General features: G+C 43.5%; 1 protein-coding gene across 1 annotated transcript in view; it reads right to left on the bottom strand.

The window, feature by feature from the left end:
* Nkain3 (sodium/potassium transporting ATPase interacting 3) overlaps positions 1-25,248 on the bottom strand; it is a 325,107-nt gene that overhangs the window by 37,123 nt on the left and 262,736 nt on the right. Inside the window, exon 4 of the mRNA XM_059255692.1 lies at positions 11,057-11,117. Coding sequence (XP_059111675.1) covers positions 11,057-11,117 — 61 coding nt within the window. The remainder of the gene's footprint in view (positions 1-11,056; positions 11,118-25,248) is intronic.

Consider the following 25,248-nt stretch of genomic DNA (forward strand, 5'->3'; position numbering starts at 1 on the left):
CTTTACCCTTTCATTGCTAGAAAACCAGAGTAAGGCCTGGCTTATGCCAAACGATTGGTATTTTCTGGCCTGTGCTGCCCTGTCTGGGGGCGATTTTGTCCTATGGAAAACTGACTTTTCAGAAAACTGCCGTGAGACGGCCCAGCGCAATGCTGATGACCCTTCCTCAAAACACTGGACCATTAATAAACTACTTGGAAAAACTCCTTATGACAAAAACGAGGTCCAGGCCACCTTTCCACCCGGCTTATTGGCCCAGATTCAGGTCGCAGGCCTTCGAGCCTAGAAGCTGCTTCCCCAAAAAGGTGCCGCTACCACCTCATTGGCCAAGGTGCGGCAGGGACCAGATGAGCCCTATAGCGATTTTATATCCCGTCTTAATGATGCTGCTGAGCGCCTCCTGAGCTCAGGGGAAAGCGAAAGCACATTTGTTAAACACCTCGCCTTTGAAAATGCAAACCCAGCCTGTCAGGAGGTCCTCCGCCCCCACAGAGATAGGGCCCCCCTTTCTGAGTACATCCACCTTTGTGCTGGAGTAGGCTCCGCCCACACCATAGGTTTGGCTATTGGCACAGCCCTAAAGTCGGCAGGCGCCCAAGATTTGAGATCCCAACAAAGTCGCCTTTGCTTCTCCTGTAAACAACCGGGACATTTTGCACGGGAATGCCCTAAGAGGATCCTTGCCCCCTTGGGGGGTACGGCCACGATGCCCCAGCCCAGGGTCACCACTCGGCCACTGCCAACTACCCCATGTCCTAGATGCGGCCGTGGCCTTCACTGGGCGAGAGAATGCAGATCTAAAACCAATGCTCACAGTCACCCGCTCCCTCCCCGCCCGTCGGGAAACTTCCTTCGGGGCCAGCCTCTGGCCCCTCCGCTCGGGGGAGTGCCCCATGGGGCCTCGCAGGTCTCTCCCCAACTATCTGCTCCCTCCAACGGGCAACCCCAGGTAGCGCAGGCTTGGACCTCTGTGCTGCCACCGACACAATACTAGACCCGTCCCAGGGCCCCCAAGTCATCCCTACTGGGACTTGGGGCCCCCTACCCCCAGACACCCATGCCCTTATCCTTGGCCGTGCCTCATCCACCTTAAGAGGTGTCCAGGTCTACCCCGGAATTATTGATAATAACTATACAGGAGAAATTAAGATTTTGGCCTCAACACTCCAGGGTCTTGTTGCCGTCCCCAGCGGCACCCGCCTTGCCCAGCTGGTTACCATCCCCGCGCTTTCCTCTGATAACCCCGTTCAGTCCGCCCAGCCCCGAGGAGCTTCTCAGATTGGCTCATCGGAGGCTTATTGGATTCAGCCTATTTCCCACTCTCAACCCACACTAACCCTTAAACTAGATGGCAAAAAATTCCAGGGGATTCTGGATACTGGCGCTGATGCCACTGTGATCTCCCAAGACCACTGGCCCGCCTCCTGGCCCCTCACCCCTTCCCTCACTGACCTCAAGGGCATAGGTCAATCCAACAACACCCTCCAATCCTCTAAAGTTCTGACCTGGTCAGATGAGGAGGGCAACCAGGGTACTGTCACCCCCTTTGTGGTCCCTGGGCTCCCTGTCAACCTTTGGGGCCGAGATATTCTCTCCCAAATGAAAGTCATCCTCTGTAGCCCAAATGAGGTGGTTACCCAACAAATGTTACGAATGGGCTTCATCCCAGGCAAGGGTCTCGTTAAATTTCAACAGGGCCAAACCCAACCCATTGTTCCAACTAATAAGACAGACAGACTCGGTCTCGGCTTTGAGGGTTTTTAATTGAGGCCACTGCTCCCCCTGTACACCATGCAGACAAAATCACTTGGCTTACCCATGAACCTGTGTGGGTAGACCAGTGGCCTCTGCCACAAGAAAAACTACAGGCGGCCGAGATGTTGGTACAGGAACAGCTCGCCGCCGCCGGTCATATTGAACCATCCAATTCCCCCTGGAATACGCCCATCTTTGTCATAAAAAAAAAAAATCTGGAAAATGGAGACTCCTCCAAGACCTACGAGCCATTAATAAGGTTATGCAGCCCATGGGCGCCCTCCAACCAGGCATGCCCTCACCCATTGCCATCCCTGAGGCCTATCACAAAATGGTTATCGATTTAAAAGACTGCTTCTTTACCATCCCCCTACACCCTGATGATCGAGCTTATTTTGCCTTTAGCCTCCCTCGGGTTAATTTTCAGGGCCCCATGCTCCGTTTTCATTGGCGCGTCTTACCCCAGGGAATGGCAAATAGCCCGACTCTCTGCCAAAAGTTCGTGTCTCAGGCGGTGGATCCCATACGCCAAAAATGGCCCTCTACTTATATCTTACATTACATGGACGATCTTCTTTTGGCCGCCCCTACCTCCTCCATTCTAGAAGCAACCTTCCAAGATCTGTCACAGGCCCTTTGTGCTGCTGGCTTACAGCTCGCCCCTGATAAGATCCAGCGCTCCGCGCCCTTTAGTTATCTGGGCCTTGAATTGCATTCCAATCGAGTCTTGGTCCTGCGCATCCAGCTGCGCACAGATAACCTTACCACCCTTAATGATTTTCAAAAACTTCTCGGGGACATTCAATGGCTTTGACCATACTTAAAACTCCCTACCGCTGATCTTCTACCCCTCTATGACATTCTTCGGGGCCCCAGTGAACCCACCTCCCCCCGTCAATTGACCCCGGCTGCCCATAAGGCCCTGTCACTAATCACCAAGGCCATTTCCTCCCAAGCCTCTTTTCAGATTGATTATTCCCTCCCGCTGGTTTTTGTTGTTTTATCTACTCCCCATGTACCCACCGGGGTCCTTTGGCAGAGCTCCCCTTCCACATTAAGGGATCAGGATAAACTTAAGGGTCATTCCCTCTTATGGATTCATATGCCTGCCAGTCTTACTAAGGTTATTCCCACCTATCCCCAGCTTGTTTCTTCCCTAATTATGCGTGGTCGCCAGACCTCACGCCAGATTTTTGGTAAGGACCCCGATTCCATCCTAACCCCCTACACCCGCGAACAAACTCAATTTTTGTTCCAGACACTGGATTGTTGGGGTGTTGCCCTCTCGGGGTTCCTGGGCCTTCTTGACAACCACCTCCCTGATGACCCAGTCATTCATTTTGCATGCACTCATCCCTTTATCTTCCCAAAAGTCATTTCCCCCAGTCCCTTGCCTGAGGCCCTGACCGTCTTTACCGATGGGTCAGCCAATGGCACTGCAGCTTATGCTTTTCAAGGTCACTCGTTTCCCTTTCCTTCGCCCTTTCGTTCAGCTCAGCTGGTTGAACTCTTTGCTGTTCTGCAGGTTTTTCAGGATTTCCATGATTCCCCCCTTAACATTTACACTGATAGTGCATACACGCTCTATTGCATGGCAGTTATGCAGACCCTATACCCTTTCCTCCCGAATTCAAACCCGCCCCCCTGTAAAAACTGCATCGTTCCAGCCTCCTTCGGGGCATGTGGGGACACCTGCATGGACCGACAGCCAATAATGGAACTTATCAGGGATAGAGCCTCTGTCACCCCTCTCCCGTCATGGCAAAAACATTTGGGCCTCCTTTCTTTGTTTTGCTATACATATAAAAGGGGGAGATGTCAGAGACCAAACAAGGACCATGGAAAAGTACTAGCTAAGTCAGAGAACAAGCCCCTACCCTAAACCGGATGCCCCCAAAGATAAAGAACAGGTCAGGCAGGTCAGGTAGCATAGCAACAGAACAACAGAACAATGGGCCCTGACCAGTGACCTTACCACCTAGCAGCCTCACGACTTGCACGACTTGCACATAGCCCTTCACCTGCACGTACGGCACGTCGTGCACCCCTTCCCTCCTTCCCTCCCCCTCCCATGCTATATAAGCCTTGTGAGGAGAATAAAATTTGCAGCTTGATCAGAACACACTGTCTTGCTGTCGTCCTTTCGTGTCTCCCCCGTCCCTCTCCTTCTCTCCCACAGGTGGGTCGCCCCCGTTGACACCCCGCTGGCCGGGGCACTCTTTTGTGAGACATAGGGCAGGAAAGCCCAGGTCACCTGTTGACCCTTTGGAGCGGTTTATATGGAGCATTCCTGAAGTCACATTTAGTTTGGCTGGAATCTTCTTTCAGGAAGTGACTTCCTTTGAGTTTCCTGATTCTTCTGCATGGAGAGCTCCTTTTCTGGCCTTTCCTTGCATTTCCTTTGTGTCCTTTAGGTCTTCCTTCAAAGCTGTCACCCAAAACAGCTCTCTGAGTCTCACAGGAAAACTCTTATAAGTTTCTGCTCAGGGATCTCCCCCATTGCAGACACTCCTGGATGCTTCTCAGCACCTTGGGCCTCAGAGGCATTTAACATTCTAGTCTCAAATTCCATGATCAACTTCCTGTAACACCTCGGGCACTTGGGCACAGCGGCACCTCTGTTTTAAATATGCTGTCCAAAGCTTCCGTGCCTGTTCATGTCCCACAGTTGTAGGGAAAGACCTTGGAAAGAAGCTGGTGGACATTTTTAGGGGGCAGGTTTGGAATCCACTTTGAAGAAGTCAGTCACTCAACTGTGTGCTTTGGAGAAGAACAGATTGGGTTAGTAGCTAGCTCAGCTGCCTCTGCTACAGCTGTATAGCTATTAGGAAATTTCTCACGATGGTGTTGAATGAGTCACTACAAGTTTGCAGCCGACTGGACTGTGGAAGGAATGATGTCCTTGAAATAGACCATTAACTCGAATGTAGATTTTCTGTTCTTATGGCCAGTGAACGAACAAAGAGGGAGAGAAGGAGGGAAAGGTGTGTGTGCGGAGATTTCTAAGTGGGAAATATGGACAAAGTAGAGGAGCTAGTCAGCTATGCTCCATATGATGATTCACCTGTTTTGTGCCACACACACAGACTTCCACGTTGCTGTCCAAGTCTTATGAACATGCCCTATTACCTCATTTCAGTTCCACATATATGCCTTTTATTGCTAGTTACTTATATGACATTTCTTCAAAGGAATTAAATCAGATCTTCATAAAATCTTAAATATTTAAGCCTGATATAATAGATTTTTAAAGCTATTATATGCCATTTTGTTCTAAAAGCCCCAAATATCTCTTTTATTATTTGGTCTTTAAATGTTTTGGTTTATTGCCTAGTGTTAATATGCATAAGTACAGCATCATGAGTATAAACCATAAAGCTGTGCATGAAAGGGAGGGGAAGCTAGTGAACATTCTAAAGATAATAAGTTATCATTTCAAAAGTAGCCAGAACCAGGGCTTCCAATTCTGAAAGCAGCATTCCCATAAAGTATTTGTTACATTTGTATGAAGATTTAGAAATAACATTTAAACCATAAAATATGCACTGTTGAAAAAGAAAGGATCACTTTGACAAAACTCAGGAAACAGGATTACCCAGAAATCTAGAAGAGCAAAATTTCCAGCAGCCAACAGAGCCCAATAACATATATTCTAAGAAACCTTGATGAGCTTTAAGAGAATCTGACAATCAGAAGGTCTCACTGGCCTTTCGGATAAGGTTTTCATGACTTGGGACAGCAATCCTGATGGCAGCTGACTGGTTGTGAATGAGGTGGAAAAATGGGGGCTGTCAGTCTGGGAGACATAAGGAAGGGGCATGAAAGACAGGAAGGGTGAATACATAACAGGTGTGGAGGCAGCAGGCACTCCTTTATTCTTTAAAAAAAAAAAATGGTGTGACTTCTTAACCGAGGAAGGAGTAAACGAGGAAACTGAGTGGCTGGAAGAGGGGAGAAAGAAAAGAATAGTTCAAGAAGCAACGGGCCTTTATGTATTGGAAGCATAGAGATAAAAGCCACAAAAACACACAGGATGGAGTGAATCTTCCTTTTCTGTGTTAGGGAGGTCATAGTTACAGACAGACAGATGGTTCTGAATGCAGAGAGAGCTCAGGCATTTGAGGGGTGGGAGCCCATGGGTTTCAACTCTTTGTGACAGTATTTCCATGATAGTCTTTGTGTAGGTATCATAGATGCACATGTGTGTAAGCAGGTGCAGAGGCCAGAGAAGGATGTTATGTCCTGCTCCCTCTGTCTTATTCCCCTCAGACAGGGATTCTCAATGAATGTGAAATTAGACTGGAGCCAGAAAGGTCCAGTGCTCCTACTGTCTGCATGCACTGCCCCTGGTCCCTGCTGCTACCACCCAGTGGTGGAGTTACAGGCACACACGTAACCACTCCACATAAACCACAGCTGTTTACATGGGCAGTGGGGTCTGAACTTAGACCTTTATGCTTGCTGAAAAATCATTTTTACCCGGGGGATCCATCTCTCTATTCCTCTATGAGAGTCTTGATGATAAAGGCACTAGAAAGAAGAGAAGAGACCATGAATCGCATGATCACTTGGAGTTTCAGTCAATTATCCCTGAGCAGGGGTTGGGGACTCTAATATCTCTGAAATGTAGGCTTCTCTAAGTACCAGTAACTCAAAATGTTAATTGACATGAGATCTGGCGAAGACGCTGACTAGTAACAGGTGAAAGGCTGGTGTGGCAGGTGGCTGGCTCTCATGGGACACTGAGGCTTCATCAAGGCAGGTCCTAGGCATCACTAAGGACCAACACAGAGAACGGAGGGCTCAGTATACCAACAGTGCAACTGGCTAACCTGGACTAGTGCGTTACTCATCAGAGTGGAGACGGGGTCGGGATTAAGTTGTTTGAATTCAAATTTAAAATAGAATTACAGAAACACTGGCAGAGTGTCACTTGCTCCTGCTAAACTTTACCACTACTGACCTTACAGTGTATTTCTTCTTGTCATGAATTCCAGGTGCCACAGGGTGTGGACAGTCTGTCATTTGTTTCCCCACTCTCCTGTGATCCCATCTGGGCTGCAAGTCCCTCATCTTCCATTCTATACCATCTGGACAGCAGAATCTTCTTTCTTCCCCATTAACTTAAAAATGCTCTGCACAGCTTGACACTGCTGCTGAGCAGGAGCTCCAAGGATGCAGCCTTTAAGAACTGTCACTCATGCTGTGGTGGGCTTTTCAGTGCTGCAGCCTTTGAGTTATCCATGCTCCTGTAGGTAACTCTTCACCCATTCCCTGGTGAGGAACTCCAATATCCAATAGACTCATGGTTTCATTAAGCTTTACAGGAGTGGAACCACACCTTTTGTCTTCCATTACTACTATATGTGTAGCAAATAGACATTTGCTCACATTTAACCAGAAAATGTCACACAGCTGGATATTCTATAGAATGCCCACTGTGTTAGGAAATGAGGTTGCTTTGGTAAATACCGTGACCTTAGAAAATTACAGTTGTGTTAAATGTTTCCAAATAAAAAGCATAACGTGCCAGGAAAGCATTGAACAATCTATCACAGGTCCCTTGAGATAGCCTGGAAGAGGGAGAAGAAAGTGGCCAACTTCGGGAAAAGATAATTAAGCTTGGGTGGGAAGAAACGTGCCAGTGGATAGACAGAGGGAGGAAGCCTCCTTCAAGGTGTGAGCAGGCACTTGGGGAAGAGTGAAGAGAGCAGAATTCAAACTGTACACAGTCCCTGCTCAGGCTGAGTTAAGGAAGTCTGCAGTGAGTGGGACAGCAGCTGGGGCTCGGCTTCCCTGGGATCTTAGCCTTTACTTTGGAAATGGTTTGAATGAAAGGTTTCTCTATCTTGACCCTGTGGAGCGTCTTGCTTGGTCTGTGGGTTTTGGTGTTTGGGTACCTATGATAGTATTATAGAGAAAAAAATTGTTTCATGACATATCCAGGAAGTGGTGTCCTCTCTCTACCTTTGCATGGTAGCTCAGGTCCTTCTTGGGCTGCCTGACCTTCCCATAGGTGGAATGACTGAGGTCACCAACTGCAGATCCCTGATGCTTGGTGATTGCTCAAATCTATGTGCCAGGTGCAATTTGGAAGCCAAGAGGAAAAGCAAGACTAGAATAGATTCCTCTGAAAAACCCATTAGTATTGATATACAGTAGTGGGTACTTTTCAGCATAGTTTGCCTTATCTCCACACTTCCTTGAAACAAAACCTTCCCTTTTGGTAGGTCTGACAAGATAATAACAAGCTGGTAGTTCACTTTGGCCGAGCACTCACAGAGGAGACTTCAGCAGGGTTTTATGATTACAGATCCCAAACATGCCAGTTTCACTGGAGTATTCATTAAGATTGATAGGCAAATAAAAAAAGAAGAAAGGAAAAACAGAAGGGAAACACATATGATGACTTTTTCATGAGGACGAAGGATGAAAGTCATGGACCCCACCCAGTGCTCTGTCAGCTTTTATCTCTTTGTCTTTGACCTGAGATCACAATTTTTATAAGAAACAGTAAGTAAAGCGGCTGAGAGGTAACTGGGAAGGTGAGTGGTTTGAAATGAATGTTTCCCTAAACACTTATTATCCTTTAGAAACGTCCATCTGAAATAGTAGCTCCACAGACTCTGAAAGCTGTCCAGAGGAGAGCAGTGGAACTGTTACTAATTCTGAACGTGTGGGCAGTTTTCAGTCTGAGAACAAGGTTTAACTCTGTATTTTGAATAATGCAGACATTTCATTATCAGACAGGAGTCAAGATAAATGATGGAGTATTGGCCAAGATATCATGGCATTAGGGAAATTTTGAAGTTACGTTTCAGAATGAGCTTTCCAGAGGACTGCTAAAAAAAAATTAGTAAATGTTTCCTTATTTAGTGTTTACACTTTTGAAAAACAATTGGAAGAAGATGTGCTTCTCTTTGCCTGTGGTTGGTAACGTCATATCCCAAGAGCCTTACACTATTGCACCCAGAATTCAACAAAGCGTTGGCAGCAGTTGTGATATTCTGAGGTCATGGAAATTGGCAGTAGACATTGCTTTTTACTCGCATTTGCTTCTGAAGATGCTGGGACAATTTAATTACACCTGTTCCTTTGATTCTTCTTTCAGTAAAAATGTAAAATGTCTGTCTTGAGGACTTCCAGACTAAAAGGTTTGCAATGTCTTTTCTCTGTCATCCTTCCTCCAGCCGACTGTCATGTTATGTTGGGCAGAAGGACTGTTTTGAGCACCCGGGGCTCTTTTTGACTCTAAGTATCATTGGAATTGATGGCAAGAAAACAACAGCATCCAGATGTTACTGAGTAGCTTTATGTATGGCCCTAATAACAAATGCTAAAATTAAACCATTAATAGACGAGGTTGTGAAGAGCTGCTTCCATCTGAGTGTGATAGCATTGTCTTAGCTGATTCAGGGATTTCTATAGAGAAGCTTCACTTAATTAAATATACCAAAGTCAATAGGACCACAGTATCTGCCAAGAGTAATATCGCCCCTGTCCTCTGACATTCTGGCTCTAAAGCAGTGGTTCTCAACCTTCCTAATGCTGAAGCCCTTTAATATAGTTTCTTACAGTGTGATGACCCCTCTCAACCATAACATTGATTTTTGTTGTTACTTCATAACTGTAATTTGCTAATTTTATGAGTTGTGGTGTAAATATCTGATATGCAATCATTGTGAAAAGGTCTTTCACCTTCAAGGGGGTCATGACCCACAGGTTGAGAACCACTGTTCTAAAGAAAGACTGGGAAAGGTTCCAAAAAATCTTTATCTAGTCTAGGTGAGACTTTTATTTTGTATGTCATTGTGTGTTTCCTACTTTCACTTAAAAATCACAAGCCTTGATGAGATGATTTTCTACATTCATTATGTTAGACAAGAGACTAAAGACTGGAGTGTCTTTTCTCCTGCAACAAGGCAGGACGGACTATTGGCATCTTTTGAGAGTCTCCCGACAGTTCAATGAGGAAAAGGGGAAAAAAAGCCCCTTTTGTGGGAAGTACTTCATAAGATATTCAGCACAGCAATTGAAGTATTTATTTAACCCAAATCTTAGCTTCTTTGAAGTCTCAGTGCAGATGATATTCATGTTCAACAATTGTTCCTGGCCATGTGGACTTCTTTTTATTTTTTTATTTTTTTGGCATGGGTCTGAATCATGATGCTGATCTTTTGTACTTAGCTTTGTCAATTTGTAGAATCAATCAGCTTCTGAAGACATTATCCCCAAAGTTCCCCTCCAAGTGTGACAGGATGTTACATTAGCTCCACATTTGAAATTGCCAGGAATTCTTTTCCATTTAATATTAAAAGCAAAATATCCTCAAGGCACAAAACATGTTGTTAGTGTTGGCCTGTTTTTTTTTTTTTTTTTTTTTTTTAATCACTGACACTTTTAACCTCAAGGCCTAGCATTTGTATCATTTGTTGGGGTAACTGAGATGAGACCACATTGTCATGGATTTTGGTTCAGGCATTACTCCTGCATCTGTTTAGTGGGGACCATTCACCTTGGTATTGTATTCTAGAAAGCCACTACAAAGGTTAGCTGTACATCCCCATTTTGTTAAGTGCTCTATTGTAAGCAATTTGGACAAGTGTGGAAATGAGTAGGTGTGGTTTTCTAAGTAATTCAGCTGTGAAAACTGGTTAACGTTTGCTGTTGTCTTACATGAGCACACCAGACAGCTGTGTGGAAAGTGCCTTACATATTTGCAGGTGCTCAATAAATGGCATTTATTGACCTGTGCTGGTATGCCTCTAAGACAGAATCTCAAGTCATGATATACCTTTTATTTGATATTAAACTATGATTTAGTTTCTGAGCATTTCATGAGTGACTTTTAGTAGCTCTTCATTTTTTTAATCACACGAAAGGGTGTAATGTTGTTTTACAAATTCACATAGTTCATACACATATGGATCTCACAATGCATTATATTACTATCATTGTTGTTGGTTAAATTTCAGTTTTTTGAGCAGCATACTCCCAATTGGTGATGACTAGAATATCCTTAACTAGATAGCATTGCCTAGTTCTGAGGGAGACCTCACTCTGATATGGCTAACTGCACTCTCCAGGCTTCTGAGGCTCCCTCATACTCCTGAGCAGATCAGAGTGAGGAATGGGGGGGGGGGTCCTCTGTTTACTGTTTCTAGTTTGCATGACTGTGTTGCTTCTATTATAACTTTACCCTGCTGACTTCAATTATTTTAGATTTGAAATATGGAAGACTTCCTGGCCTTGTGATCAGTGTCTTACTCAGAGGGAACCCGCAGAGGGATTAAGTACTTACAGGTGTCTTCTTCTTCCATGGAAATGCTGATCACGTAACAGGCGTACACAAAACCAAGCAGCTGGAAAAACAAACGTGTGTTCTTAAGAGTCTGTACCAATATATCAATATCATCTAAGAATTTGTAATAGAATACAATTTTACATCTAAACAATAGCTGCTGTTGAAAACTTCTTCATTTGTCAGTAACCTAAATAGTTTTCTAAAAAGTAGAGATAAATGAGAAATGAAAACAATTTCTGGATACTTCACTTAGACTTTGATTTGGGATATACAAACCATCACAAATTATTCCTAATATGTAGTTTACTTTTTCATATTTATAGAGAAATTTGTGCTATATTCGTTATTCCTACAACCATTTTAATGTTTAACAGGCAGAAGAGGACTCAAAACGTATTGCATATAAATTAAACAGCAATCACCTACTTAATAATTTAAAATGCTGTGAGAATGTAAATTCTATTGAGTACTAAATTGTTTTGTTAATTACATCATAAGAAAATACATTAACTTGCTGGTGATTAGTCAGTGGTGAAATGGGCAGGAAAGAAAACGTATACTTTGAGTGTCTCAGAGAACAAATGTAGCACAGAGCAGCCTTTGCCGCTGTTTCTCTGTGTTTCTTTTTCTGCGCTTCCCCGAAGGATGATTTCTCTTCTACACAGTCAGGGACACAACAGTTCTCAGAGGTCAAAACTGTCAATTAATCTCAGCTAATCTAAAATTACTCGGGTTCTTTAATAGGGTGGAAAAGAGCTGCCTCCCTAGCCCTGGAAGTCGACCATTTTGCCCTTTACTGTGTGGTCAAAGCTCGTTAGTTTCCTCCTCCTATCCTCATTATAAAATAATACTGAAAAGGAAACACTCTGGTAGCCCCAGTGTCAAAGGCTTCCTACTGCAAGGAATACCTGTGGGGTATGCAGCTGCCCACGGTGAGGTGATTTCTTTTGGATTTCTAACCCAGGCTTATTGCCCTAGCCCAAACAACAGAGATGAAGGAAGGTCAAGAAGTCCTGAGAGGCTGAGTGAGAAGGTAGGGAGCAAGGCCTGTGAGTCCGTACAGAGGGGCTTCCTACAGGGGAAGGTGGTTAGGAAAAGGATGCTGGAACTCTGCGTACACAAGGTGAGTATGCCTGATAAACAGTCAGCCAGCAAGTGGGACACATGGCTGATCTGAGAAACTCTGAAGGGAGAGTGGAGTGAGGTTCTGAGTCGCCCACAAAAATCACTGTTTGGGGAAACCACCAGCCTGTGAAACTGTCATATTCCCAGAGTGTCCTCTGCCAGTTTACATGTGAGCCAGTTGTGTTCAATCCTTACTCCCTGTATCTTCTATCTCTACTCCTTCATCCCCTGAACAACCAAGTAAGGAGGAGTTGAGACTAAAGAGCTAAGCTATATGTCCCCTTCTTACTGAAGACTTGGGTACTGAGATGGGGCTCAAGTTGAGGAGCCGAGGGTTCGCATGAACCTGGCTGAGATAATTTAATATCTTCAAGGGAATCCAAAGAACCTGTAAATTTCGCTTGAAATAGGACCCAAAAGGTGAGATGAAATGGAGTCTTAGAATGTGCCTGAAGTGACAGTGGAAGAATGAACAGAACTGCTTTTTAGTTGGCTTCTACCCAATCCAGATTGTGCAGGACTTCAGCTACACACAGAAAAACCAAGTGACTTATGACTACCACCACAACAGTGCTGAGAGTCCTCTCATGCTTTTCCACACAGTCTCCAAGTCACAGTGACACTCTCATGACCCAAGTGCAGACCAAGTCACTCATGCTTACATAAATATGCACCATTTGGATGTATTACAATGTACAGTATTCGATCACTAAGTCATTTTAGTATAATTAATATACGAATATTAATGTTTTTTTCTGTGTATTTATCCCTATCTCTATATTTTGATTCCTAAGGCAGAATTATTATAGTAACACAACTCTTTTTTGTTTTTGTTGTTCTTATTTTTCTAACTGTTGATTTGGCTTTTAGAATGTTTGCTTCATTTCATTCAAAGTCATGCCTCATAGTTGTCTTGAAATATTCAATAATATAAAAATATATAATTATTATGAGTCAGTTAAAATAATAAAAAATAAGCTGTAGTATCTCTTATTCTACCTCAGTAATAACTAACAATACTCACCTCGCCATGTTGTTGTTAGTAGAGGCTATTTGCTACTAGAAAGTATGAATTCATAAAATAAAAGACCTTCTTTTGTAGCAATTTTACTTCATCTGATACATTTTTAGTTTGTATTAGTCATAGTTATGTGAATTATATGCAGTTTGTTTGCCTATTTAGGAATTTGACATTATTAGTAATTGATTTTTTTAAAGATTTATTTTTTATTTATGTATATGTGCGTGTGTGTACCTGCATGAGAGTATGTGTACCACATATGTGCAGGTCCCTGTATAGGCCAGAAAGGGGCACTGAATCCCCTGTAACTGGAGGTATAGATGGTTGTGAGCCACCATGTGGATACTGGGAACTGAACCTGGGTCCTCTGCAAGAGCAGTACGTTCTCTTAATCATTTGACCATCTCTCCAGGCCTTATTCTTATGATTTTGCATGGCATTTTATGGTCTAAAATGTCTGGTAAATGCATTGGGATTTATATTTTGATTTCAGAAAATAAAGGTGGCTTTGCAACACTGGAAGAATTTTTTTTTTTTGCTAAGTTATATGCTGGGAGGCATCTGCCAATGGACAGGTGCCTAGCTCTTGTTGGTCTCAATGTTTGGGGAATGCACATTGTATACCCACATATATACTATGCTTAAATCAGAAACTCTCTTATGCTTGTTTTATGTTGCTGGTGTAACAACTGACACACATAGCAGAAAGTTGCTTTCTTTGCTGAAGCCTGGAATAGGCTTCACTGAGCTAATATCACATATCAGAAGGGCTCTAGTCCTTCTAGATGGTCTTACAAAATCTATTTCCTTGCTTTTATAGTTTCCATAAAATTTCTGTCTTCCTTGACTGGTGTCACCACCTCTCTGTCTTCAATGCCAGCCACTCCAGGGCAGATTTCTTCTCCTGTTACTATCACTCTTATCTTCCCTACGACTCTGCCTCCTTGTCCTGCTTTTCCTGGTGCGAGTCATTGTGTTGAACCCACTTGGACAATCTCCACATTGTTAAGCCCGTCTGATTATCACACCTACTTTCATCCATAAACTCAAATTATTTCCCTTCGTGTTGAGTAGTTATTTCATCCCAAGTTTTATGGGTTGGCATGTGGAAATCTTCTGAGGACATTTACTCTACATCTGTGAACTTGTGTTTTAAGCCATGGGCAGGCTTGCCATAGAACTTCATTCAGCTCTAGGAGACGGTGTGAGAGAGTAACTTTCTGAGGTCGGTGTCTGAGCTGGAATCATGGTATTGGATGGTTTGAACAGAGAAGTTGTATCTTCCTCCATTCCTCTCAGCAAACCCCATTGTGTAATACTGAGATGAAAGCAACCACAAGTCATTGCACATTTTTACATCTGGTTTTATATCTTTCAACTTCACTAAAATATGTGTCCTAAGAGCAGAACCTAATTGTTTTAAACACCACTTATTTCAAGTGGTTTTACTGACCACTTCAAATTGGGGAGTATCGTCTTGCATTTTCACGCAGCATGGCTTTTATTTTATATTGTGCTTGACAGAGACCACACATATACCAAGAGAATGATGCATGTTCACTCTTAACAAGAAATATAATTCACAGTTGTGTGTAACCAGTTTCACTTTAAATCCACAGATTGTTACAGAAGAAGTAGTGATGCGACTTGAAATTGTTAAACTTAGAATGTAATTTGTAAATGTGCTGAACCTCACATGAATCCCAGTTAGCTTCAGTACTACATGGCTGCCACAGGTAATCTGGTCACACTGTGGCTCCTTTTATCTCCCTCTCTGCATCCCCTAAGGCATTGCTGGAGCCTCAGTGACACATTTCACCTGATGTGTGGACCTGGTGAGGCCACCACTGGGAAACTCCAAGTCAGATATTATTAGAAGATAGCTTTTCTTAGGTTAAAGATAAAAGTAAATAAGAAAAACGATGTAGCATGTTATCCTCATGCTGCAAATGTGGTCTGTGCATCCTTCAGATACAGGCATTCTGGGTCTGGCATGGGTTTGTCTTGTGTATCTGTTTGGCCTGTGTGGTTGTGTAAATAAGAATGGCTTCCATAGGTTCATATATTTGAATGCTTAGTCACCAGGGAGCGACAGAATAGAATAGAATAGCAATAGAAGAGTAACTAAGACAAACTGCTTTGGCAACTAACTCTGAAGAGGTTATTTTTGCTTGAAAAATACTTTAATGGGTTCAGGGGACCTGAGTTCAACAACATAAACATTAATGGATAAGATTTCTTTGGAACCATAAGGGCTAGACCAAGCTGCAGCTAAACTAGCTGCAGGTTTCTTCCTATGGTGACTGAGATGACTAACACCCTGGGTCTGCTTCAGCAGTGTGGAGGAGGATGGATGGACCCTGCTGGGACAGAAACCCACCAGGATCACTTGTGCTGTTTAATGACACACAGACAGAAATTCAGACAAGCATTTCTAATTTTATTCTAGAGGTTGCTATGTTGTAGGATAATTTCATATTTTAATTTTCTTATCAAACTAAGGCCAGTTAATTCTCACACACTCAGCATTTCTCATCTAGATAAGTGACAGGAAGACAATGATGTGTGGGCATGTTTGGATGAGTGCACTAAGGGCACTCAGAGGCAAGACTGAGACTTTCATGGTACTCGGTACTATGGTGCGTATGAGTTCCTATTGTTCTAACGAACTGTACTTCTTAAGGAAAATGGATAACACCTTTATTTACACCTAAGTGTTGACTTATGGTACGGTGGATTATTATTATTATTATCTTCCTTTATGATGCCTTTTGAGCAGGATGTCTGAAGTATATATTCACATTTTGCTAGTCTTTTTGACAGAGAGCATATATTTTGGTGTTTTCTAATATTGCTCAATCCATTTGGCACAGCTGGATCCATCAGCATTTATTGGTAAGTCCATCAGCATTTACTGGTTGGTCTATTGGCATTTACTGGAAGAAAGGCCAGAGGATTGATGAGAAGGCCCCTTAGGAGCAAACAGTCTTGCTGAAACACTGCTCTCACATATCAATATGTGGAGTTAATTTGATGGAATTGAGCCTGGAGACTCAACAGGAGACCACTTTGCCTTGAGCACCCCCACCCCACCCCCACTCCCTGACAGAGCAACAGAGCAATCTTGACACTCTGGTTTTCTTTCCATCTGCTAGAACAGGTCTAGAAAGTTTTAAGTGCTCATTGGTAAATCATTTTGATATACATTTATATACTTAAAGATACAAACATAAGTGTCCTCCAAGGGACTTTTATACCATAAAATAAAATTTTACTTTTTGCAAGAAACTTCTGTATGGTTCTAGTTCAAACCTTCTTCTAGCCTCAAAAAATATATGTTGACCAGATGGCTAACATTAAAGATTAGATGTGAGGTTTATTGCCTTCATTTCCTCATCCAAGTAAGTAAAACTGAAATTGAATAAACACTTTGGGGATGGATGGATAGCCTATGGCAGTAAACAAGTCAGAAGGAACATGGAAGTTCATTATACATGGACTTCTGTGAAGGAAAAACAGCAAGCTTTGGGCTAATATTTTCAGATTAAATTCAATGTAACTTGTATTTCTCCCCTATGGTTTAAGGCTATGGGTTCTGAAAAAGTATTAGGTTAGCTGTATTTCATGAAAATATGTACTGTGTACGTGTTGGTCAAATGTATTTTTTTCTTTTTCAAATATTATGTCTTTTGTTTGACAGAGAATATTGTCAGATATTTAATCATAGTGACAGTACACTCCTTATCTAGCGAAAAATGTTCTTGCTGATGAAATGTGGGAATGCACAGTCCTAAAAGAAAGGAACAATATGTACCAACAGAGTGTTCATCAGATCCAATTGTTCACTAATGGACCTTAATATAGTCTTGATAGATGACATAAAAGGAATTTTGGCCAGGAAATTGAAATATACATTTCCATTAGTTAGGAACAATAAGATGAAGATTTACCATGCTAAAAACATTAGCTCACTCTCCAGGCCCACAAACAGAATTTGCCAGTCATAATCTCAATATTATTACAAGTGAATTAATTAAAATGTTTCCTTTTACTTTTTGCTTTATTGATGGGTGTATTAATAAAATATTTATTCCAGGAATTACTCTTGCTATTGTGATTAACCAAACAGCTGTTCAATTAATAATGTTATGCTCATGAGAGCCTGTCTAGACACCCTGTTAATCACCAAACTACATGCCTGGCTTGTGTGCTTCTCGGTTTCCCAGAATATGAGTTGAAATAGTGTCTGTGGCTCTCTGCTGATCTACAAGAAATGGAATGAAATTCATTCTTGCCAAGAGAAGAAAACTCACAAAATAAGTAATTACCAAGATGAATATCTTCAGTATTTCGGCCCTTCTGTTTTTGGATATTTGAGAAAAGCTAGCCTCAGATCCATGGCCAGCCTTAGCTGCAGTCCCTGAGTGCTGAAATTACAGGTTAGAAACTATTTTACCTGGCAGAGATTTTGCCCTTGCTGTGCTGATGTCTGAACCCAGAGCCTCATGAATGCTGTGGCACTGGGCGCCAGTTCCAGCCTATAATGTGATTTTAATAAAGTTTTGAAGGAGGCAGTCCTTTTAAAAGCAGCATTTTGCCTTTTTCCTTAAAACCATGCATTATCATATAGAATTAAAATTATCTTCTCTGTATTGTAAATTCTGACAGGATAAAACCGCCCTTTTCACTGTGTTTAATGAAGACAAAGGACTGAAGAGTTGGTTTTAACAGCACTCTTTGTGTAAGAGGTTAATTCCTTTCCACCATTGGGAACTGACCAGAGGTTTGGTTTGATTTGACCTATAGGCTTTGTGTTAGGACTGGCAGGATTCAGTTTCACACACAGAGACGACATCAGGGTGACAGGGAAACAACTGGATGTTGGGAAGGATAAGGGACAAGGTTACCTCACCACTGAAGTTTGCTAGATGCAAATGCAACTGAGAGAAATAGCTGAGGTGGAGGACAATTACGTTTAGTGTAATTTAGATGAAGGACAGTGTAGATAATATTTAAAGTCATGTGACCGAATTAGATCACCAAGTGAGTGAAGCCAGGGAAGGATGCCATGATGAGATGTCGAGCATTATGACATTTGAGCCTGGAAGACAGCAAAGCAGGAAGGTGTGAGGGGCACTAATGAGGACAGCCAGCAGTATCAGAGCTTTCTTAGGTCTGGAGAAGGGGGGGCGGAATGTTGATCACCGCACTGGGTCCTGACATCCTAGATAGGGGTTATTTTTGTGGAGAATGGGACACCTATTTGCCTGGGGTCAGGGTCATAGGAAATCGGATGTCAATAATTGTTTCAAGAAGTTGTGGTGAAAAGACAAGTAGAAACAGGGATCAGAGCTGGAGAAAGTGCGACATCAATGAGCTTGCTCTTCCTCAGTCCCTCCCTCTCTCCTCCCTCCCCCCATCTCTTCCCTACTTCCTTGCCATCTGTGGTGATATAGAATGTTTGCAGGAGGATGGGAATTAACACTTCTAAAATCATGATATTCTGTTTTAGGTACTAAAGAACAAAGATTGGCTTGCCTGTCCAGTGTTCCTGCCCTGATGCCCTGCGGCCCCCCTCTGTAACCTTGCTTGCCCTGACTGTGTGTCTGTGCTCCATCTCCTGAACATGCCTTGCTCTTGGCCTTGGTCCTCCTTCACCCTGATCTCTCATCTCTTCTTGCATAAACACTCTTGTCTTTTAATCCCACCTGGATACATTTGATTTCTCTAGTTGGCCCACTGCCAGTATAAACTGACCTGGCACTTTGTTCCCACATCACACAGCATAAGTTCCTGCTTTCTGTAACAGCTGTGTGCACTCGGCACCTTCCAGGGACCCAGGAAGGCAGAGAATGGAGCTCCAGCAGAGGTGTCTTGGCTTGCTTCTCTCAGGGAGAAGGTCTGTATCTTTCTGTACTTTGCTCCAGACTCAACCCCTCCACAGAGTCACCTTTAAAGTGATTGCACCATCTAGTCATGTCTAGACCACTGACTCTAAAGAATTTTCTTTCCTTAGCTCCATTTTCTAGTACTCTGTACTTGCCTTGTAAGAAGCAGGTATTCATCACAGTTTTTGAATGGGGTGAGGGAGGGGAGCTTGTAGATCTGAAAGAAAGTGGAGGAATTTCAGAATTCTGAAAGTGTCAGTGATGTTGAAGTTGCCATGTCACTTGGCCAATGTAAAAGACTCTTCCACTGGGTCACTGCCTTGATTCAGTAACTTGAGAGACTCTGACCCTGATTGCTGTAAAATGAGAACTGAGCTTTGATGGCTCTCCCTCAGCTTGAGGCTGGTTATCAGGTCTATCTTTCCTTTTAAGGAGTTTTCTATAAACATCAACCAACAAACCAACAGACAAAAATCCCAGGGACTATAGAACAGGCAGCAGGTGGACAATTTAATCTTACACTGCTTTGTGGACACATTTCTTTCTTTATTGTTCCCAGGACAGTCTTTCTGAGCCACTGCTACCCAATCTCCCTGCTTTCTCCCACATGCCCAGAACAACAGAGGCCTGCTATCCCAGGGGCCTCAGGGGACGAAGTCTTGAGAGGGACTGGCTTGCTGTTGGTTTAGGTCACTGCATCTTTGTAATAACTAACCCACTTGTTTTTTAATCAAACTGCTTACTCTGTTCTTTCCAGGATCCACAACGAGAATTACATCTGCTTATGGAGCCCCAGTGAAGTCTGAAATTACCTATAGATATTTGGTTCCTTCCTAAGAGGCCCCTTGGCACCTGGACTCCCAATAAATCAGTGAATATGGAAATCAGATGTCCCCTCCACGATGGCCATAAAAAGGCACAGAAGGGACAGCCCTGAGTTCATCCAGGCTCTGAGGATTTATGCCCTTTACGTGTGTGGGGGAAGCACTCCCGGAGACAGCTTCCAAATGGCAAACAAACGATTTGTTGGCTTCCACCGAGTAAGAGCAGACTTTTAATGACATGCTTTTGTGGTGCAGACACTGCTTAGCAATATCACAAAGGACACAAGTGCTGCTTAAACTCATAGACAATTCATCCTCGGATTGTGCCCATTGGGTACAAGTTGTTGAGTTAAGTGCGGTGTCCTGTTTTCCCTTTCTAATGGTACCTATTAGTAGATAGTTGCATCTAGGGATTTTGAAAGTAAATGTTTCCAGCAAGGAAAATTTCATCTATTCTCTACTTATTTTACATCCTAAGTATAACTAAAATAGACTTTAAAACTGTGGGTTTTGAGGTGAGGGAGTTGTTTTTGTAACAGTGTCAGATTGGATGGGTGATGTCTGAGCTTGAGTATTGATGTGTGGAGAAATCACCAAGGGTGCTCTGAGCTCTGTTTCCTCATATCTTTTCTATTAAAGGAGTTTGGCTTATCAAACTGGAATAAAATCTAGGTGAGGCTGGGCATGGTGGCACATGCCTTTAAATCCTAGAACTGAGTAGACATAGCAGGCTGGTATCTGTTAGTTTGAGGCCAACCTGGTCTACACAGTGACTTCCAGGCCAGTCAGGAATACACGGTAAGACCCTGCCTCGAAAGAAGAAGACAAAGAAGAAGAAGACGATGAAGAACAAGAAGATGAAGAGAAGAAGGAGGAGGAAAGGAGGAGGAGGAGGAGAAGGAGAGGAAGAGGAGAAGCAGCAGCAGCTGGATGAGGACAGGATGGCAGGACCCTCTGTGTCCATTCAGACAACTGAAGGCCCCCAGACTGCGTGTTGGACCTTCCGTCCCCCTTTCCTGTCTTGAGCTGTTGACTTCACTCTCAAGACTCCTGAAGGCCATTGTTCTTAAGTCTTGCTTTAGGGCTAGTTCTGGCTTATGGACCAGAGAGGGAACACCGGGACACCCTCAGGGCCTAAGGAGAGACATTCAATTTCAAAACTGAGGCCTAGACCTTAATATCTTGTTCTTAGACTGCTTGGGGAAGAAGTGATACTCTGACTTGGGGCCCAAGATGGGGTCCTCTGTCTATTGCTTGCTACACAGGAGTTCTTCACAGCCCACACCCTGCTAGTGAAGCGGGTGCACATTGCTGAATCCTCCATGGCCTGAGAGGACAGTGCACTTCTTTCGAGTAATTCTTCAGTAGAACCATGTGTTATTCACCTACCCACACCTTAAAACACTCACTTTATACTTCATATTTTTAAAATGGTGCCTAAACCTTTAAAAGCATTTTTCTTAAGCATTGAAAGTATAAAATTTAGGCAAAATGCATAAAATAGTAGCATTAGGATGTTGTGTCTGATGACCCAGAGTTCTTGCTCTGGACCCTTGGTTTTACTGTGTGTGTTCTCAACTCAGTGAGAACTACTATTCATATCTTAAATGGTGTGTTACCATCAGTAGGAATGCAAAATTTTCTTCTTTTTCTGATGACACTTACATTCTCATTGTTGAAATTAAGAGCTTTGGGATGGTTTGGGAACAATATAGAATAATGTGGCCACATTTCCTTCAGATACTAGCACCTGTCTTGGTCCATCAGACTTATTATTATTGAAGCTAAACAGATGAAATCTAACTTTGGCATAAGATTTATCCAGTTACGGACTGCTACTCACATCACCAGGGAGGCTACCAGAAAACAGGACCCCAAGAAAGACACAGGGATCACCCAATGACAGAGAAATGGAATGAGATCTACATGAACAGCCTGGACATGAGTGGGGGTAGTGAAGGGGGAGGGTCGAGGGAAAGAGAGCTTGGGGGAGAGGGAGATCCCAGCTGGATCAACAACAGAGAGGGAGAACAAGGAATAGGAGACCATGGTAAATGAAGACCACATGAGAATAGGAAGAAGCAAAGTGCTAGAGAGGCCCACAGAAATCCACAAAGATACCCCCACAACAGACTGCTGGCAATGGTCAAGAGACAGTCCAAACTGACCTACTCTGGTGATGGGATGGCCAAACACCCTAATTGTCGTGCTAGAAACCTCATCCAACTACTGAGGGATCTGGATGCAGAGATCCATGACTAGGCCCCAGGTGGATCTCTGGGAGTCCAATTAGCGAGAATGAGGAGGTTTTATATGAGCGAAAATTGTTGAGACCAAGGTTGGATAAAGCACAGAGACAAATAGCCAAACGAACGGAAACACATGAAATATGAACCAATGGCTGAGGGGTCACCAACTGGATCAGGCCCTCTGAGTGGGTGAGACAGTTGATTGGCCTGATCTGTTTGGGAGGCATCCAGGCAGTGGCACCGGGTCCTGTGCTCATTGCATGAGTCGGCTGTTTGAAACCTGGGGTCTATGCAGGGTCCCTTGGCTCGGCCTGGGAGGAGGGGACTGGACTTACCTGGACTGAGTCCACCAGGTTGATCTCAGTCTGTGGGGAAGGCTTTGCCCTGGAGGAGATTGGAATGGGGGGCGGGCTGGGGGGAAGGTGAGGGGGGGCGGGAGGGGGGAGAACAAGGGAATCTGTGGCTGATATGTAGAACTGAATTGTATTGCAAAATAAAAATTAAAAAAAAAAAGATTTATCCAGTTACTATGTCCAAAATGAAGTGAAGTCAACTCATAACTCATTTGAAGTGCCAATCTTGACCTCCAGTCTAATTCCTTTGTTGCTTAGAGTCCTTAAATAATGTGTCCAGTAATCATGGAGTGGAGGCAGAGACATGGTTCCATAACTTTGGGAAAATGGGACAGGTGCCTCCACCAAAGAAGGAAGACATAAAAGCAATGCTCATTTGCTCTCAAAGCCAGGAGTGACCACCAGGCTGGACACGCCACCCTCCAGTTGCTGTTGTCGTGACTCTTTGAATGGACTCACACAGCAGTGTTGGTCAGTGTTAAATGTCACAGGCTCTACAGGGAGTGGGTGTGTTTCTGTCTTGCTTGAACTGGCTCAGCATCCTTGATGGGGTCAGATTTGGTCTCTTTAGAGGACATTTTCGACCCAACTGGCAAACTCCCCTCAAAGAGAAAACCATTCCAAAAGGAGAGACTCTAGAATCAGTTTGGGATATGAAAATGTCACCGTTCAAAAGAGAAGCTTGGGGATTTGATAACATAATTTTTGAGACCAGGTCCTGTTCTGTGTCCCAAACTAATCTTAAATTCATGATCCCCTTTCTCAGCCTCCCAATATCTACGAAATAAAGTGTTTTAAAACTGTTTTTCAACTATCTTTTTCAGAACTAATATATTATTTTACTCCAGGAACCAGGGAAATGATCTAGATGAGTTCTGATTTTTGTTTAAAAATCTCTCATGGACATACAGTATATTTCATAAAAGCTCTAAAATGTTTTGTGTGGTTCTGAGTGACAAGTACCTCTGTTTTGATTTCAGCTCTTATAAACACAAGAGCCAATCGTGGGGTTGAAAGCTGCCTTCTGGTTTCATTTCTGCCTTCTCTGTTAGATGGGAAGTGTTCAGCAGCATGGACAAGCTTGGCAGAGGGCGTTAGGGTTGGCTCAATAGTAATCAGAGCCTGGCTTCCTGCTAGGACTTGAAAGGCAGAAACTGTGGGGGAAGAAACTTTGGGGCTGTTTGAACTCAGTGGGAAAGAATGGCGTTCGATGGGCCTTAATGACATGGCTTCTGAAAATGCCATCCAGGTTCCTACAGGGTAGAACCAGCTGCTAAAAGTACACAGTCCCTACGGATGAGCTGGCTCTCAGCTTTCCTTCATGGTGGGAGCGGAGCTGAGAAATTATTTGTTATTAGAGCTGTAGAGAAGACCTGAAGAGTGTATGTGCATGGCTGTTGTTTCTGGTGACAATCTGCTAGTACAGGGCAGGTAACATCCCTCTACTTATTATGGTGCATATTTGCATTTCACTATGAAAGAAGTATCTTTTAATATTCACCTGGTGGTAGGTATCTCTTAGCAATTTATCTGTTTCTTGATGCTAAGTCTTTGGTTTGTTAGTTTGCTTTCCATTCCCGTGGCAAACACAATGACCAAAAGCAACTTGGAGAGGAAAGGGTGTATTTTATTGTACCCTTGCACGTTACAGTCTGTTATTGAGAGAAGTCAGGGTGGGGACTCAAGGCAGAAACCTGGAAGCAAGAGCTGATACAGAGGCTGAAAGAATGCTCCTTACTGGCTTCCTCTACATGGCTTGCTCAGCCTGCTTTCTCATACGTCTTGGGACCACTTGCCTGGGGCGACACATCGGCAGTGGGCTGAGCCATTAATTAAGTCTTCAACTAAGAAAATGCCACAGCAGTTAGCCCACAGGACACTCTAATGGGGGAAGCTTTTTCAGTTGGTGTTCTGTCTTCCCAGATGACTCTACCTTGTGTCAAAATGACAAAAAATTAACCAGCATACTAGAAAATTCAAATTTCACAGCACATTTGTGAGGTAAATATTCTTAGCTCTTTTTTTTCTTTTGCGGGAAAGCAGAGATCAGAGCAGCTGGCTTCATGCCTATAGCTAGTGAATGGTGGAATCGGAGCAAACACAGGTATTTTCTTTTCCAAAACTCTGTCTCCAACATGGCACACAGTACGTCCACATTTTCTAGGCAGATCTGAGAGGATGAAGTTTGTATACTGGAGACTCCCCACCACTGAGGTACTGGTGGCTTATGTCGAATTTCCTGTAGCCTCTGATGTGTCTTCCTTCCTGTTTCCTGACCTCCATACAGAGCTCCACTTGGTGTTATTTCTGTGTGTGCTTCCTTTGAGCCTGTTCTAGGGTCATAAAGAGAACAGATGCACAAGGCTCAGGCCTTGCAAATAATCTTTTACTTCTCAGCTGCCTTTCTGGCCTTCATCTCCATTCTCAAACTCATCCTTGGCCTCCATGCGGGCCATGGTCTGGCATTGTGGCCCGTGCTCGGCAAGTCCTGTCTTTGGCTCAGCTCGTGGTCTGCAGGGATTCTGCCAGACAGTGTCAAAGCCTGACGTTCACCAGGTTCTCTTAAGACCATCTTAGTGAATCAGTTTATCCTACTCATTTACAGCCTCCCATTTCTTCAAACGAAGAGAAAATGTGACTAGACTGTTCCCACAAGCTTTCTGAATCCATGAAAACTCTAATTCAACACCCTCCTTGCCTACTACACTGTGCATCTAGGACTACTGATG

This window comes from Peromyscus eremicus, chromosome 2 (assembly GCF_949786415.1).
Source record: "Peromyscus eremicus chromosome 2, PerEre_H2_v1, whole genome shotgun sequence".
Classification (NCBI taxonomy): domain Eukaryota; kingdom Metazoa; phylum Chordata; class Mammalia; order Rodentia; family Cricetidae; genus Peromyscus; species Peromyscus eremicus.